This window comes from Hydra vulgaris, chromosome 04, assembly GCF_038396675.1.
Source record: "Hydra vulgaris chromosome 04, alternate assembly HydraT2T_AEP".
Taxonomy (NCBI): Eukaryota; Metazoa; Cnidaria; class Hydrozoa; order Anthoathecata; family Hydridae; genus Hydra; species Hydra vulgaris.
The window spans coordinates 23,252,501-23,269,275 of NC_088923.1; the positions used below are offsets into that span (position 1 = coordinate 23,252,501).

The 16,775-nt window shown below is 30.5% G+C and overlaps 1 protein-coding gene across 2 annotated transcripts in view; it reads left to right on the top strand.

Annotated features, from left to right (window-relative positions):
• LOC100208378 (von Willebrand factor D and EGF domain-containing protein) overlaps positions 1 to 16,775 on the top strand; it is a 111,441-nt gene that overhangs the window by 37,927 nt on the left and 56,739 nt on the right. For both annotated transcript variants that reach the window (XM_065795827.1, XM_065795828.1), the window contains one exon: positions 11,616 to 11,675. In XM_065795827.1, coding sequence (XP_065651899.1) covers positions 11,616 to 11,675 — 60 coding nt within the window. The remainder of the gene's footprint in view (positions 1 to 11,615; positions 11,676 to 16,775) is intronic.

Here is a 16,775-nt window from a genome sequence, read left to right on the forward strand (position 1 = left end):
ATCTTTATACCCTTCTAAAATTGGAATTTTCAAAAGTTCAGTAAAATATTGACCTTCGTTTTCTGTACACATTTCGGTTATTTATCGTTCGATTTTAATAAAATAAAAACGAAAATAAAGCTCTTATTACACATAATAATTTTTATTAAACAACATTAAACAACATTAAACAACAACAGCTGCTCATTGTCGCCTGGTTTGTTTAGCCCTCAATGTTGATTTTTTTGCATCTGGTAAGACAGCCCTGTTTTCTGCAACTAAATTTAGCACATACTTTTGCTGCTCTTCATCTTTTGTTAAGACAGCATTAAAGTCTTGTACTAACTTCACCCCTCTTTTGGCGCAATCATTAACAACTTTAAGAGACATTAATACTTCTTTAGAGTCGGCATACGACTCATTGTTTTTCCAGTTTGAAGGATCTTCTTCAAGAAAGGAAATGTCAATATTTAAGAAATTAAAAAATGAAAGTGATTTACACGTTACAAAGTCCTCAAGAGATTTACTCATTACATTTGTAATATCTGCTAATTTCTTTGATGGCCTATTATTGTCTACGAATTGATGCTGAAGGGCAGTTATCATTTTTCTTTTAACTTCAATCTCTACATCATCACTAAAAAAGGCCAAAGATATAAGGTCTTCACTTAAATACCATAGATGCCGCTTTATTGCCTTGGTTGCAGCGGTTGCTATATTTTCATTTATTTCACGATATTCCTCAATATTTTTTAGAAAATCTAAATCATTAAATGGGGCCGAGGTACTGAGTGGTGCAGTAAACCACTGTTGAACATATATTAACACAGCAAACATGCTAATATCTCTTACTGCGTTTAATTCATGTTGCACCATTTTAAACTGATCTCTAAATAACCATATTTTAATTGAATAAATAAGTTTTGCCATCCACCGAGCATGATGGAAGGCTCCAGGTGCTTTAAATCTTATTCCACTAGGAGGTTGCTCTCCTAAATATATTAGACATAATTCAAGAAGTTCTTTATAATCATCTCGTGGTTGTGAGTCTTGCAAACATTTTTTTAAGAAATTAATTATAGACAATTTTTTTTCAATTGAGACGTTTGAAAGATATCTTTCAGCTTCTTCATCTTGCACTGTTGGGCTAAAATCATCTTTCTTGATATTCTTCCAGGCTTGTTTAAATCGTTTGAAAATAGCAACATCTGGTCCGGACGTTGTTGGAAAATAAATTTTAAACACAGATCCTGCAACAATTTCAGTAATGTGATGACGACAAGCTAAATTTAATAATTCTTTTCCTAATTTTTCTTCAAGTAAATTACAAGCACCTTTCTCAGATCCTGTATTGCTAGCTGTGGTATCAAACGACATACCACAGAGATTATTAATAAGATTCGAAGCGTCCCATTCAAGGAGGGAGGCTACAACTGCAGTAGCAATGGCTTCTCCTTTTGAATCAGGAAGTTTTGGCACTCCCAGAAGTTTTTCAACACCACGCCCTGTTACTAAAACTGACAAACGTTCAACATTTCCACTTCCATCGATGTCTGCCATCATTTTTCCGTCCCAATGAACTACGAGAGGTACATCCGGTTTGAAATTTTCTTTCGTTTCATTGTAATGAGTTTTATGATAATCAGTTCTTGCCCTATGAAAAGTAGTAACAGATATAAAGAACTCTTCAATGGGAGCTCCTAAACTTTGCATTGTAGCTGCTATAGTTCGCATTGCCACACGATTGCTTACTTTTCCTCTATCAAAGGAAGCGACAACTTCAGGGGTAATAATTTTTTTTATAGAATGCTTCCTTTTCAGACCAGAGCTTTCTGCAACATCATCTTTTCCTTTCAAAATTATGATATCATCATGATCGCTACTAGCAGAACTTGAAGGCGAAGTTGAATTCTCAAGAACAACTACTTCTTCAGAGCGTTGTTTCCTTAACGCTTCTTTTTGCAAACGTTTATCCAAACTTATCTCTCTGCAAACTTTATTTTCTTCTTTCTCTGCATCATCTTTATCAATGGAACCCAAGACCATGTTTCTATCATCTCGTTGATCTATGAGGAAATCGCGATCTTCAGCAATTTTTATTAAATCAAAAACATTAGTTGGCGCAATATCAAAAAGTTTCATAATTCTCTTTTCAAAGTCTGTTACTTTGCTTCTAGCAACAGCTGATTTCTTATTTCTGTCTTTTAATAGATCCGTATATTCTTTATGAAATTTTTCAAGCCTTGTAACTGCATTATCCTTTCGAATTGTAGGAATTTTAGCTTTTTCCCAAATTTCGCAAGTTGATTTGATAACTGTTACCGAACTTTCATGTATACGCAATCCTTTCACCTCATGGTGGAAGAAAAAACATTTTAATACTTCCAAAATCGTTGGAAGCTTAAGATGGGAAAGCATTGATATTGGTTGACCAATTAACCATTTTGCTGTAGAACTGCGTGTTGACTTTGCGACTGCAGCCATTTTAAATTTTCTTTAATACAGTGTATGAATGAAAATATATTTTGTTGTCACCTATATTTCCAAACAATATTAGTTTCGTTGAAACTCGCAATTATATCACTTTCTTAAAATACTGTAATTAATATTATTAGTCAAGCAAAATAGATAAACTATTGTAATTTTATTTCAGGAATCACAACACTCTCGATAAAGTCTCGAACTGAACTAAACCATATAATAAACCAATATAATAAAATATAATGAAATTTGGCTTAGTATGCAACTTATTTTGCCGCTTTAATATGCATTTAAAAAGGAAATGTTGTTTAACAAAAATTATTATGCGTAATAAGAGCTTTATTTTTGTTTTTATTTTATTAAAATTGAACAGTAAATAATCGAAATGCGCACAGAAACGAAGGTCAATATTTTACTGAACTTTTGAAAATTCCAATTTTAGAGGGGTATAAAGATTGCCCCAACGCGACCTCTAAATATTAACCGATTTGGCTGATTTTTTTGGTACAATGTTTTCTTTCATAAATGAACACATTTAGACCTTACGAATAACAAAAAGTAAAAAAAAAAAATTTTTTGGTCATATTTGGATCACCCTAATATATATATATATATATATATATATATATATATATATATATATATATATATATATATATATATATATATATATATATATATATATATACTGTGGTGGCACAAAGTCATGACCACAGTTGAAAAGCAAGAGAATTTTATTCATTTTTGGCACAATATAAAATAAAACAGCACCACATTGAAATAAAAATGACTCTGCATTGTCAGTAAGCGCCACTAATAAAACATAAGAAATTCTGATTAACGGGTGATGCGGAAGTTATCGGACAAAATAAAAACGTCAATAACTTATTTATAAATAAAAAAACAAATTACTATTATATTTTTTTCAAATAAAGCATTTATCTTTTAATAAAAATTGTTTATTTTTTATATGAAAAAACACCACCATCTGCAATTGATCTCAATTTTGCTCTGACGCCTTTCATATGAGGCTGTAAAAAGTTTAAATCAATTTCTTGTAGTTTTAGTTCAATGCGATCAATCAAAACTTGCTCAGTTGAAGCTTGCCAATCTCCCTCGTAAACCTTCTGTGTCAAATGTCCCCAAAAATTTTCAATTGGTCGTGCTTGAGGCACATTTGGGAGATTGGATTCTTTATCAAGGAAATAGACATATTGGTCCGTCCAATTTAGAGAATCTTTAGAATAATGAGAACTTGCTAAATCTGGCCAAAATAAATAGTTAAAGTCTCCATGATACTTGTGAATAAATGGAAGAAGTCGTTTTTCTAAACATTCATTAATATAGATTGATGAATTGATCGCTACAGCCTTGGCAGTGCGAAACAATGGCTCGGACATACCACGGTCAGATATGGCTATCCACATTAATAATTTTTTTGGAAATTTCTCTTTTCCTATAAAACGAACACTTTCTGGGCATGTCTTTTTTTTTTTGTGTAGTATCCAGAGTTTCCAGGCATGTTGTCCCCTGCAAAACAAAAGTATTTTTCATCATCGATGACTAGAAGCGATTTTGTGTTATAGAGTTGGTTAACTAGTTTCCTGCTTCTTTTCTTTGCCTTTATTTGTTGTTCTATAGTGTATTTTGGAGTCCTTTCACGTTTTCTATATTAATATTCATTTTTTTTAACTGACGACCAATTGTCAATTGATTTATACCGAATGTAATACCTATTTTTCTCTGACTGACCCCTTTTCGATTGTTGACAAGTCTCGTTAATTAGGTAATCTTTTCTCTAGTCCAGGATGTCGGACGACCAGGGTGCTTTCTATCAGAAAATGATTGAACAGTTTCAAGTCTTTTTAGGTTATTATATATTGTACTTCGAGCAAATCCTTTCTTTTCAAAATGATTTACAATTTTTTTTTTTAATATTAGGTTTATTTACAAAAAACATTTTTAGTCGCTTTCGAAAAGATTCTCGTTCATCTGCATTTAACCTCATTTTAAATAATTGCGTTTCAAATAATAAAGTTTATATTTTATAGAACGTTTATGCCTACGCATAAAACCACAAAAACTAATTATTATGCTCAAATAATGAAATTAGAATTTGTCCGATTACTTCAGCATCACTCGTTAAAAGACTAGTATTTTGTATGCCCTCCATGCGCATCGAGCACGGCCTGTACACGTCTTGACATAGACTGTACCAGCTTTTGGAGGATGTCAACAGGGATTGCTAGCCATGCAGCTTGCAAATGTTGCCACAAATCATCCAGATTGCTGGGTTTTCTGTACCTTTCTGAAGAGCTCCTCCCACAAATTTTCAATGGGGTTCAGGTCAGGACTTTGTGGAGGCCATTCAATAGCATTTGTACGAGCACGTTTGAGATATTCCATTACTTTCTTAGCTTTGTGGCAAGGAGCATTGTCTTGTTGAAAGAAAAATGGTTTGTTTTTTACCAAATAGTTTGTTTGCTGATGGTTTCATTTGTGTTTATAATATATCCAAATACTTATTCTGGTTTACCGTGCCAGTACAACGATATAAATGACCTACACCTGATCCTGACATGCAACCCCATACCATAGGAGAGCCTCCTCCATGCTTTACTGTGGGAGCTACACACAGAGGACTAAATTGTCCACCAACTCTTCTCCTCACATAGGCTCTTTTAGCTCCACAGAAAACAGTAAAGGTACTTTCATCACTCCATAATACTTTATTCCATTGTGCGACAGTCCAGGTTTTGTGCATCTTAGAGGAAACAACACATTTATATACCATATTTTTTGATAAACAATTTCCACTCATTGGACAATTGTTTTTTTGTTTACAATCACAATTTTCTGTAGTTTTTTCATTTAGGATTTCTTTTTTGTTTAACAAAGCATTATTGTGACCTTTTATAGTTCTTTCCATATTTTTTGTGCAACTGTAGCTAACTTTAATTGTATTTCGATTAAAAATTTATGCGATATATTAATGCTTATCGACCAATTTTAGAAACACTTTTCTTATGTTAGTGGAAACATTTTTGCTATATGGGGAGTTGAACCAAATTATATTTCTAGTTCTATTTTTCTTTTTTGTATTTTATTTTTCAGGGTCAATTTTTAGTTCAAAATTTTCTACAAAATACTATACGGAGTATAATACAATTTTGATGGTTTTCTAAATTCTGTCATTGTTGCGCACTTGGTTTAGAATGTTTAACGGGGGTGTGGTAAAATAGTTATAAAACTCTAAATTTTCTTGTGACCTATATAAATGGGTAATTTTAACATTATATATATATATATATATATATATATATATATATATATATATATATATATATATATATATATATATATATATATATATATATATATATATATATATATATATATATATATATATATATATATATATAATTTAATATGCAAAACAAAAAAATTTTGTAGTTATTTTTATAGTTTATTGTATTCTGAATATATATATATTACATAACCCTTTTCTTTAAACAAACTAAACTTATTTGCAGAAAACTTGAAAAGTAAAACTGTAAACCTTAAAAAAAACTTTACTTTTTCCATCTTAAAATTTGCATGAGTTAGATATTTGCATAGACTTACATTCAAATTTTCTTATAAAAAAAAGTTTTGAGAAAAAATCTTTCTCGCTGTTATCTCAGATTCCATGACTGCTGCGGGTTTCAGCAAACACACACAAATGAGGATTAGTACTATTAAGTTCAGCAATGATATATAGTGATTAGTATACTTTTATCTTTTTTTTAAACTAAAAATCCCTATTACAAATGTTTCTACTCCATACTATTTACTGTATTTTGCTAACTAATATTCTGTATTTTGTTAATCGTATTTCTGCCATTTTTTTTGTAAAGCAATAGTCATTTCTATCTATTTAAAAGCAACACTTGATATTGGTCAGGATGAGATGATAAGCCATCCCGCCACCTTTTTACAAAGTATAAACCATATAGCAATGATTAGACAGGATGGTAATTTGAAAATATTGAAAAGCATATCGTTACTTTTTTTATCCTTTTTGAGCACTGCTTAATTAGGTGGGTCACTTTTCAAAAATATTTGAAATATTTCAAAAATATTTTAAGTTTGGCTGTCCATTATTCTTATGTCTTTGACCATATCATACTGGGAACTGATTTTTTTTATTTTTTTGTTTAATGTCTAGTAGATAGTTTTGAACCTAAAAATTTTGGTTTAATCTTAAATACATCATTTACATATGGTTTTGCGAACTGCTTTAATACTATTCCAATCAAAACCTTACTCTTTAACTTTGTTTTTTTTTACTAATGGCTCCCAACTTAATAGTGGTTGCTTGCAGTCTTGTTTGGAGTGAATTAAAGTGAAAAAAAATAAAAAAATTCTATAAAATCAAAACAATTCTATAAAATAAAAAAAGTTTGATTGAATCTTAAACTCAAGTTACTCTATGAAATATTAAAAATAGACCATAAACTAAGACATTACGCTTCTTAAAGTCTACAAAATTTAATTTAAGCTAAAACCTTTACGTGTAACAAAATGTTTTTGTAAAAAAAGTTTTGAATATTTGTTAGAATATTTTTCGTAATCCTTTCATTAAATGGCACTCAGGCGTAAGTTATGTGTCATTGTAGCCTTTATGAAGCCATCTCTTCTCTCAACCCTATAAACTGACATTGAAACCCTGGAACCTCTTGTGTTTAATAGGTTGGCTATGAACAAGAAAGTTTGGTACAATCATTGGATTGTCTATAAATTATATTGATAAATTGTCTTGCTTCATTAAGTAGCAAGTTAGAACTGTTTCAGTTATCTCTGCTGTTTCCCAATTAATTAAATCTATCAGAATGGTTGGTTCAGTATTTATTATTGGCATATTTCTATTTTGACTTTTATTGTCACCTATGTCTTTATCAATGATTTTCAACACGGGAAATCTCCTTTCTTGTTCATCTGAACTACACAGCATTGTCTATAGAATACATTCACTGTGTGCATTCAAGGCAGATAAGCAGTCATACCTTAATACAATATCCTGCACAAATTTCTTCTGGTATTTAATCAAATCTAGCTGTTTAAGAATATAGCATGGACAACTAATGTGACTATTATTTATCTAAAATAAATAAATGTATAATTTATTGTGCATAAAAGTATTACAATTTAAAATGTAGGTTATAGTTTTTAACAAAAAGAAGTTATAACTTTGTATTCATTATTTATTTACTAAAGTAAAACATCACCTTAATTTCAAATCACAAAACAGAATAAACTCCCATGATGATAGTTTTAAGTTGTGTAGATCTTTGTTCTTTAATCCATGCTCAGAACACCAGATTTGACATAGTCTATTAGCAAGATTTAACCATCTTGCATAATTGTGTGGGCCAATTTGAGTCTCCTAATCATTAGGAAAAATGCCTGAAGCTATTGCATTATACATTTTATATAAATACTACTGTAGATAAGAAATCTACAACTTCCTTCTCAAGATGAATTAGATCTGCAACAATGTCAAGCCAAGGGATGGTTTTAGAAATTATCCTATTATATAGTTGTTCAATAATATGTTCAGTAATATGTTCATTCAGTAATATGTTCATTTTTAAAACTTCATTGCTTTGATTTGTTTCTTAGTCAACAAGTTGCATCCTTTTCATCTGTCCCTTCTTGCTATAAATGCTTTTATTAATCCATTTTTTTTCCTTGTACATCAAAAAAACTTTATAACTCTTACCCATCTTAATGTTTTCCCTTTTTTATACAACCTACAACTTTATAAATCTTCAGTTAACTGTTTCCAAGCTTTTATCCTAACCTCTATTTTAAAGTAACTCATAACTTAATAAAGGTTGCTTGCAACCTTGTTGAAAGTAAATTAGAGTTTTAAAATATATGCCAGTATTCAATAAATAGTAAATTAAAGTATAAAGTTATAATATATAAAGTATTATAAATTTTTTTGTAGCCACAGCTATCAAACCCCGCTAAATCTTATAATTTTGCCCTGGCCGGGGCCAGGTCTCATTTTTATCTTATTTTTAGTCAGGGCAGAGGCCCCAGTCACTTCCTAGTTATAGTATATAATATCTTTATATATCTATAGAGCTTCAAAATTGTATTGTATTTTGAAAAATTAAAAAAATATATATATATGTATTTTTAATTTGAGGCATTATTTAACACTGAGGCTTATTGTTTAAAAAGTGTTTCAACTCTGATTATTAAACAAAAGACTTTATTAAACGGCAAATAATGCTCTAAATCAAAATTAAGAAGATGTTGCCGAAATTCAATTTTCAAGTAAAATTGTTATGTTATAACATTGAATTTTATTATATGAATTGATATTATTATATTTATTTTATAAATATTTTAATATCTAATATTTTAAGATATTTGCAATCACATTTTCTTATCAAAAAAAGAGCTGTGTCTCTTTCTCGCCATTAACTTGGGTGTAATGGCTGCCATGAGTTCCGTTTCAAACACTCACAAATGAGCTATTAAGTTAAGAAATTTTATATATGACATATATATGGTTTATATATAATACATATATAAATTACGTTAGTGTATTCTACAAATAGAGTGTTCAATGTTCTTAAAGAACAGAGCAATATTAAATTAGTAAAAACACTTATCTAATTTTTAGTTGTCTTCAACAGCATGTTTCTCTATCAGTAGGTTCATCAGGAAACCTGATGAACCTACTGATAGAGAAATGCGCTGTTGAAGACAGCTAAAATTTAGATAAGTGTTTTGACTAATTTATATATATATATATATATATATATATATATATATATATATATATATATATATATATATATATATATATATATATATATATATATATATATATATATATATATATATATATACATACATACATATGTATATATGTATATTTTAAATTCCCCTTCCCAAGGCCGAAAAGGTCATTACAAATGAGGAGGCTACTTAATTGTGGTTATAACCCTCTCTCAAATCTATAACTCCAAAACACGAACCTTGACAAACAAGGTCACTGCATGGAGAAACAAGTTGAGTGCGGTACTACCAGGGATGTGATGGGGATAACCTCTTGCTTATGAAGCAAGTGCTCTACCACTACACCACTACCGCGCTTATATATATATACTTACCGCGATATATATATATACAGTATTGGACAAAACATTTGCAACCAACATCGAACAATGCTTAAAAGTGTTCCTAATTTTGCATGTCTTTAAAACGAAACGAACTATACTACCACAGCAAACAGTTCAGGAGTCTGGAGTCATAACATGCCATGACATGAGCAATCAGCTGACAGGTGACAGCACACAGGCAGAATTTCGTTGACAAGTGCCATTTTGCAGCGGACAAAACAAGTGCAGCTTTTTTGGTTTGTTTCATTTTCTTAAGTCTGGCCCGTGTCAACGTCACGGAAGTTTTTTAATAATTAAAGGAAGTATCCAGAAGTTTCCATAAGTTTCCAGAAGCATGCAGAAGCTTCCAGAAGTTTCCAGAAGAAGCATCTGGAAGCATCAAGTAGCATCCAGAAACATTCAGAAGCATCCAGACGCATCCAGAAGCTTCCAGAAGCATCGAAAAGAAGCATCTAGAATTTTTATTATTTTTGATAAATATCGTGTGAAAATGTGGACCGTATCAAGACTATGTTCCAAATATCGTTCTTTGGGGAAGTTGGCAGCAGATAACAAAGGAGGAAGACCACGTTCCACCACTTCTAGAGAGGATTCTATGATCATCAGATCCGTCAAAAAGGATCCCTGGATATCATCAGTCGAGATACAAAAGCAATTAGAGCTGCCTGTATCGGACCGAACAATTAGACGACGTGCTGTTGAAGCCAGATTGTTTTCTCGACGCCCTGCAATGAAACCGCTGATTTCACTAAAAAACCAGAAGAAAAGACTCCTGTTTGCTACATCTCATATTGACTGGAATGTGCAGAAATAGCGAACTGTCCTGTTCAGTTATGAATTGAAGTTCAACATCATTGGGAGCGATGGCATTTGCCGTGTACGTCGACCAGCCGGAAAACGCCTTGATTTACGTTACTGCTATAAGACCGTGAAGCATGGTGGAGGCAATGTAATGGTCTGTTGGGGTGTTTTTCTGCTAACGGTCTAGGTCCAATACATCGAAATGATGGAATAATGGACCGTTTCATGTATAAAAATATCCTGAAAGATGTTATGTTACCTCATGCTGAATGGAATATGCCAATAAAATGGGTTTTTCAGCAAGACAACGATCCAAAACACACTGCAAAAGTAGTCAAGCAGTGGTTTCAAGACAACCACCTATCGTTGATGGTATGGCCGCCTCAATCTCGGGATCTTAACCCTATCGAGAACCTGTGGGAGATCGTCAACCGCAGAATTAATCATGAAGGTGTTCGTAATAAGGTTCAACTGTTTGAACAAATCCAAAGGGCCTGGGCAGCAATTCCACAAAGTTTCATTGATCACCTGATCAAATCTATGCCTCGAAGATGCAAGGCTGTGATCGACAACAAAGGATTCGCCACGAAATATTGATAGCGAAATACAGCTTGGTCAACATTTTGTCGAGTTGCACTTGTTTTGTCCAGAAGGAAATCAACTTTTTTAAATACTTTTGATTAATTTATTAATTTTCGTGTACAAATAATGAACTTTGTGATGAATAAAACTTAAAGAGCTTTGTCTCTAAACAGTTACATAGTTATATCTCTAAATTGAAAAAATGCAGCACTTTTATATAAAGAAACTAAATTAGCATTATTTGGTGGCACTCGTTTTGTCCGATACTGTATATATATATATATATATATATATATATATATATATATATATATATATATATATATATATATATATATATATATATATTTATATATATATATATATATATATATATATATATATATATATACATATATATATATATATATATATATATACATATATATATATATATATGTATATATATATATATATATATATATATATATACATATATATGTATATATATATATATATATATATATATGTATATATATATACATGTATATGTATATGTAAAAAATGTTGAAAGGCTTAGTTTCTATAAGTATTTATTTTTAAATAATACAGGTACTGAAAAGAAATGTGATCCTGAAGAAGTTTCTCCAACAGGTTTTACCCCATGCTCAAGTAAATTTTAGTTATGAGTTTTATAATTTTATTCTTAAAATTTTTTTATTTAATTCTGAATTCAATTCTAAACTTTAAATTTTTTTTTTATTCAATGATATTTTTCTAGTACTAATATTTTTTATTATATTTATAATTATATTAAATTGCTAACAAATAGAATTCAGTTAATTGATAGCTATTAGGTATTTAAAAAGTAAATTATTGATTACTATGTAAATAAGTTATTGATTTTAAAAGCGAATAAATTAAGTTCGGTCACCATGTAACTTTGATCATAAATAACAAAAATGCATTTGTATTTTGTTTTTTTTAATTTTAATTCTTTAATAATATTTGTCATCACTTGTGCATAAGAACCATAAAAAAAAATGATAATTTTTATTTGAAATCTGCTCAAATAATTCATTAGCAAAACAAGAGTTTTGGAGATTCAATTCTAAAATAAGCATAGTATTGATTAAAACAATCAAATTTAGCTTTTATATTATTAAGAGTCACCAAGTTAACTATATTTATAAGACGTAATGCAACAAGGCATGACTAAATCAAATTCAACAATTTTGTTTCACAATTGTAAATATGAATCTATAAAATAATGTTTATTTGCAACTTGCTGAAATAATTCTTTAGCAAAACAACAATTCGAAAAAATTCTATTGAAATATAAAATAAGGAAAGTATTAAAATGAATAATTAAATTTAACTTTTGAATCACCTATTTACTTGTATTTACAACAACAAAAAGTTACTAATTTTTGAATACTAACTACTTTTTTTTGAAAATTAGTGAAATTTTAAAATACTCTAACTTGGCTCATTCATGGATAAACAACAAAGGAGACAATAAGCAAGAATAATGTAAAATGTTGATGTGTGAAAAATGTGACTTTGTGAATATCACAACTAGGATTGTGAATGTAAAATTTACTGCTTACTTTACCTGTAAATTTACCAGTAGTAGCCATGGTAACTATGTTGAGTAACAACTTCAAGGACCATATTAGCCATGGTATTTTGATTGAATAAAGAATTCATTTATAATTTCAAAAAAAACCTATTTTAAAATAAAATTTACCAGTCAATTTTCTTTGATGTAACTTTGATTATAAAATTTACATCATTGATGTGAACTAATTACAAAACAATAATATATATTGCATCTATTGATTTACATGAGAAAGCTTGGATAAGTCATGGTTTGAGTATGAGGAAAGAAGCTATAACTTCAAAAAATCAAAATTCATCAACAAAAGTAAAGGCAAGCATACTAAAAAAAATGGCAAACCAACTATGTTGAGTAACAACTTCAAGGGCATTTTATTAAAAATTTAATATTTATAAGTGATATTGGTTTTCGTTTGGCTACACCTGAGATACTCTGTGTTGTTAATAACTACTTGGTTCATTCAAATAAAATGTGTTGGTGGCGGCAAAGTTACACTTGCCTGGTATTACTCATTTATTAGACAGCAATGTGATAAACTATTGCTCAGAACTTGTGCAATGTTGACTCAGCCAGTTAGCCAGGAACTATTGATTGATGGTATTCATTAAAATTATACTTTTACATATAATTATATTTTATAACAAATTGTCTTTTGATAAAAAAGGGAAAATTTTTCAATTTGTTTGCAATGTTTACAAATTGTCCTTTTTTTATATACTGCTTCACTTATAGCATTTTAATGAGCTACTTTATAATTTTTAAAATTATTTAATGAAGGTTTGCACATGTTTCTGATATGTACAATATGCATAGATTTGCAACTAAGCCTTTTCACATTTTTAATTGAAATTAATCTGGCCTTAAATGTGATCAAGGTAAATTTAAGGTAGTGTGTGAAAAAGGTTCAAAAGAGCCTAAAAAACTTTGGAGCAGCAGCAAAAATGCTTTACTCATAATACTCGTTTGCTGAGATCCTTTTGGGACATTGTTTGCCTGTTCATTTTTTATTCCAAGGCCGAAGGTAAAAATATTTATGCTGAATTTGAGTATTTACTTTAAGAAGCATTTAAAACAGATGTGCAAAGAATCTGGAAAACTTCAAATTTTACAAACTAATATTATTTGAATTTTTAGATTGATGTCTATGATGTCTAAATGGCTTCTAACTCAGGGCCAAACGGTGCTACCTATGGTGTCAGGCAATCTAGCTGGATGTTTGAAAGTACGACTGGACCTGCTTTTGCTGGATGGTTTGAAAAAAATTTGTTCCACATTGACACAAGCTTGAAGCTTCTAAAGTCCTTTTTTTAGATGGCCAAGCCTCACATGTAACGCTATAACTAATTCACGCAAAAGAAAAGAGTATCATTGTTTTTAAGCTACTGGCTCATACAGCTTATGTGCTACAGCCACTTAATGTAGGTGTATTCAGGACAGTGAAAAGTAAACGGCATAGAATTCTAAACAAACATTTTATTTAAAATGATTTCAAAGATTTCACAAAACCTAGCTACCCTGGGTTGTTCATACAGCATAATGACCAATGCTTCTTCAGCGACAATGTGTGTTCAGGTTTCAAAGCAACAATTATTTTTCTGTTGTATCAGGAAAAATTAGCTAATAAAAAATTAGCAATCTGGTCAATTTTTGCGCTCACCTTACCAACACTGCCTATACCAAAATACTCACCTTACCAACACTGCCTATACCAGTCACCGCAATTCAAGAAACTCCTTCAAGTATAAAAAAGTATAGAACTTCAAGTACACAAACTTCTTCGAGCTCATTAAAACAAAGACCTTCTTTAACATGCTGCATGACTGCTTGTGGGGATTTAAAGACATTCATTTTAAATGCTTTATATGCTGGCATGCTCAAAGCAATCATATTAGAGTCAAAGCTAAATGTTCCTGATAATACCATTTGTTTAATGAAAAGTTACATAATGACATCTAAAGAAGTTATATCATTATATCATCATTTTACAATAATACAACATTTAAAAATCAGTTTTCATTACTTGTGACATCAAGTTTGTGATGGGTTATTAGGATTTGTATAGCAACCGAACTTATGAGATAGTAATAAAAGTTTGGTCAAAGTAGATGTTCTAATTGAAATTAAATATCAAGTACTAGATTTTATTTTTTATTTTCAAATTTTTAAAATTTTTTTTTTAACATTTGTATAAATGAATTAAAATTAAAAAATAGTTGTTTTTTTTCAATATTATTTCTTAAATCACTAATTTCGGCTTTGCAGCTAATAATGATTTTTATTGCCAAAATTACTAACAAATAAAAATATAACTTAGTGCAAAATTAAAAGCTCTTAAAATATTTATTGGGTTGGGGAATAAATTCGTTCGGATTTTTTCAAAGAGCTTTTTTTAAACAAAAAACAATAATTATAACAATAAATTGATCAATTATGTATTCGCCGTTACTGTTTACAACCTCCTCCCACCTCTCAACCAATTTGTTGATGCCCCTCGGCCAAAAATTGCCTGGTCTGGTGTTAAGTTGTTGAGCCAGTTTTTGAGGTTCTCTTCGCTGTCGAAGTTAACACCCCTCATTTGATTCAACAAGAAGCGGAAAAGGTGATAATCTGTTGGCGCAAGGTCTGGAGAGAACGGTGATTCTCTCCAGACCTTGTTGAAGAACCTCCCATTTGAGCTCTTGGAGTGCGGTTTTGAAAACTTGTGTAACATGGGGTCTGGCGTTGTCATGGAGCAAGATGACTTGGCCTTGTCGGTCAGGTCTTTTCAGTCGCACATCCTCATTTATGCGGCATAGTTGGGCAATGTAGAGCTCCTTGTTGACCGTTGCATTCTTTTCAAGCATTTCCCAGTGTATCATGCTTTCCCAGTCCCACCAAATGCAGATCATGGTCTTTTTCGGGTGGAGATCTTGCTTGACTCACCACTCCTTTCTTTGTTTCATATTGACATACATGCACCATTTCTCATCTCTCGTGACAATTCGGTACAAAAAGGGCTGTTTATGGCCCCGTGTTGCTCGATGGTGCACAAGGTGTTAAGTAGCGATATGAAGACAATTTTCTTGTTGACTTCATTTAGCTTGTGAGGCACCTAGGGTCCAAGTTTTTTGGCAAATCCCATTGAGTGAAGATGATTGAGGATCGTCTTATGATCACAGTTCATTTTTTTGGCCAATTCATGACTTGTTTGGCGACCATCTTACTTCAAAAGTGCCTTGAGATGCTCCTCATCAAATTCTGTGAGTTGTCCGCTGCGAGGTATGTCTTCAAAGTCAAAGTCGCCGTTTTTGAACTTTGCAAACCATTCCTGTGTTGCGTGCTTTCCTGACACCTTCTCCATACACGTTGCATATGTCAGGAGCGGCTTAATTTGCTTTTTGACCGCAATGAAAAGCAAAGACTGATAATATAACTGTTGTCTTGAAATTGTTCAATCATTTTTTGATATACACAATAAGAATAGAAGCTTAAAAAGATTAATGCAACCATGTTAACATTAGTTATCATCAACTACTCTATTACAATAAAACTGGATGGTTAAGTTTGTTTCTTGCTATTAAAAGATAGGGTTGTTTGATGTTTTGAAAATATACTTTCTTTCTGTAGATCAACCACCTGTTATGATAAAAATATTTTTTGAAAATAATTTTACAGAAGCTTGTCTTTCGTTTTAGCATTCCTTGATGTCTGTTTTTCTAATCAACATCACAGCAATTGAATGGAAAGAAACATCAGTTTTAGAAGTTATAAGCCTACTTTTTTTACATTGGAAGTTTTAAAAGGCAGATTAAATAAAACATTCCTGTTACATTAAGTCAGAGTTTATGGTTGAAGTTAAGCTAGTGTATGAATCATGCATTCTTTATTCAAAAAAGTGGTTGAAATTATTTGATAAATTGCAGTAAATTATTTGATAAAATTATTTGATAAATTGCAGTGTTGGATGTGTTTAAATAAAATAAAATTTTATTTAAATATATCTAACATATTTGATTATTTTTCACACTAGTTATTTTGGTAAAGTTTTCGATATTATCAAATGCTCTTCATGCAGTATTGCTTTTGTTGGTACTTGCAAAATCTCTTACTTTTGGTTTGTTCATGTGAAGGTGTAAATTTAAAAAAAAACTTTTTGTTATGTAAAAAAAAAA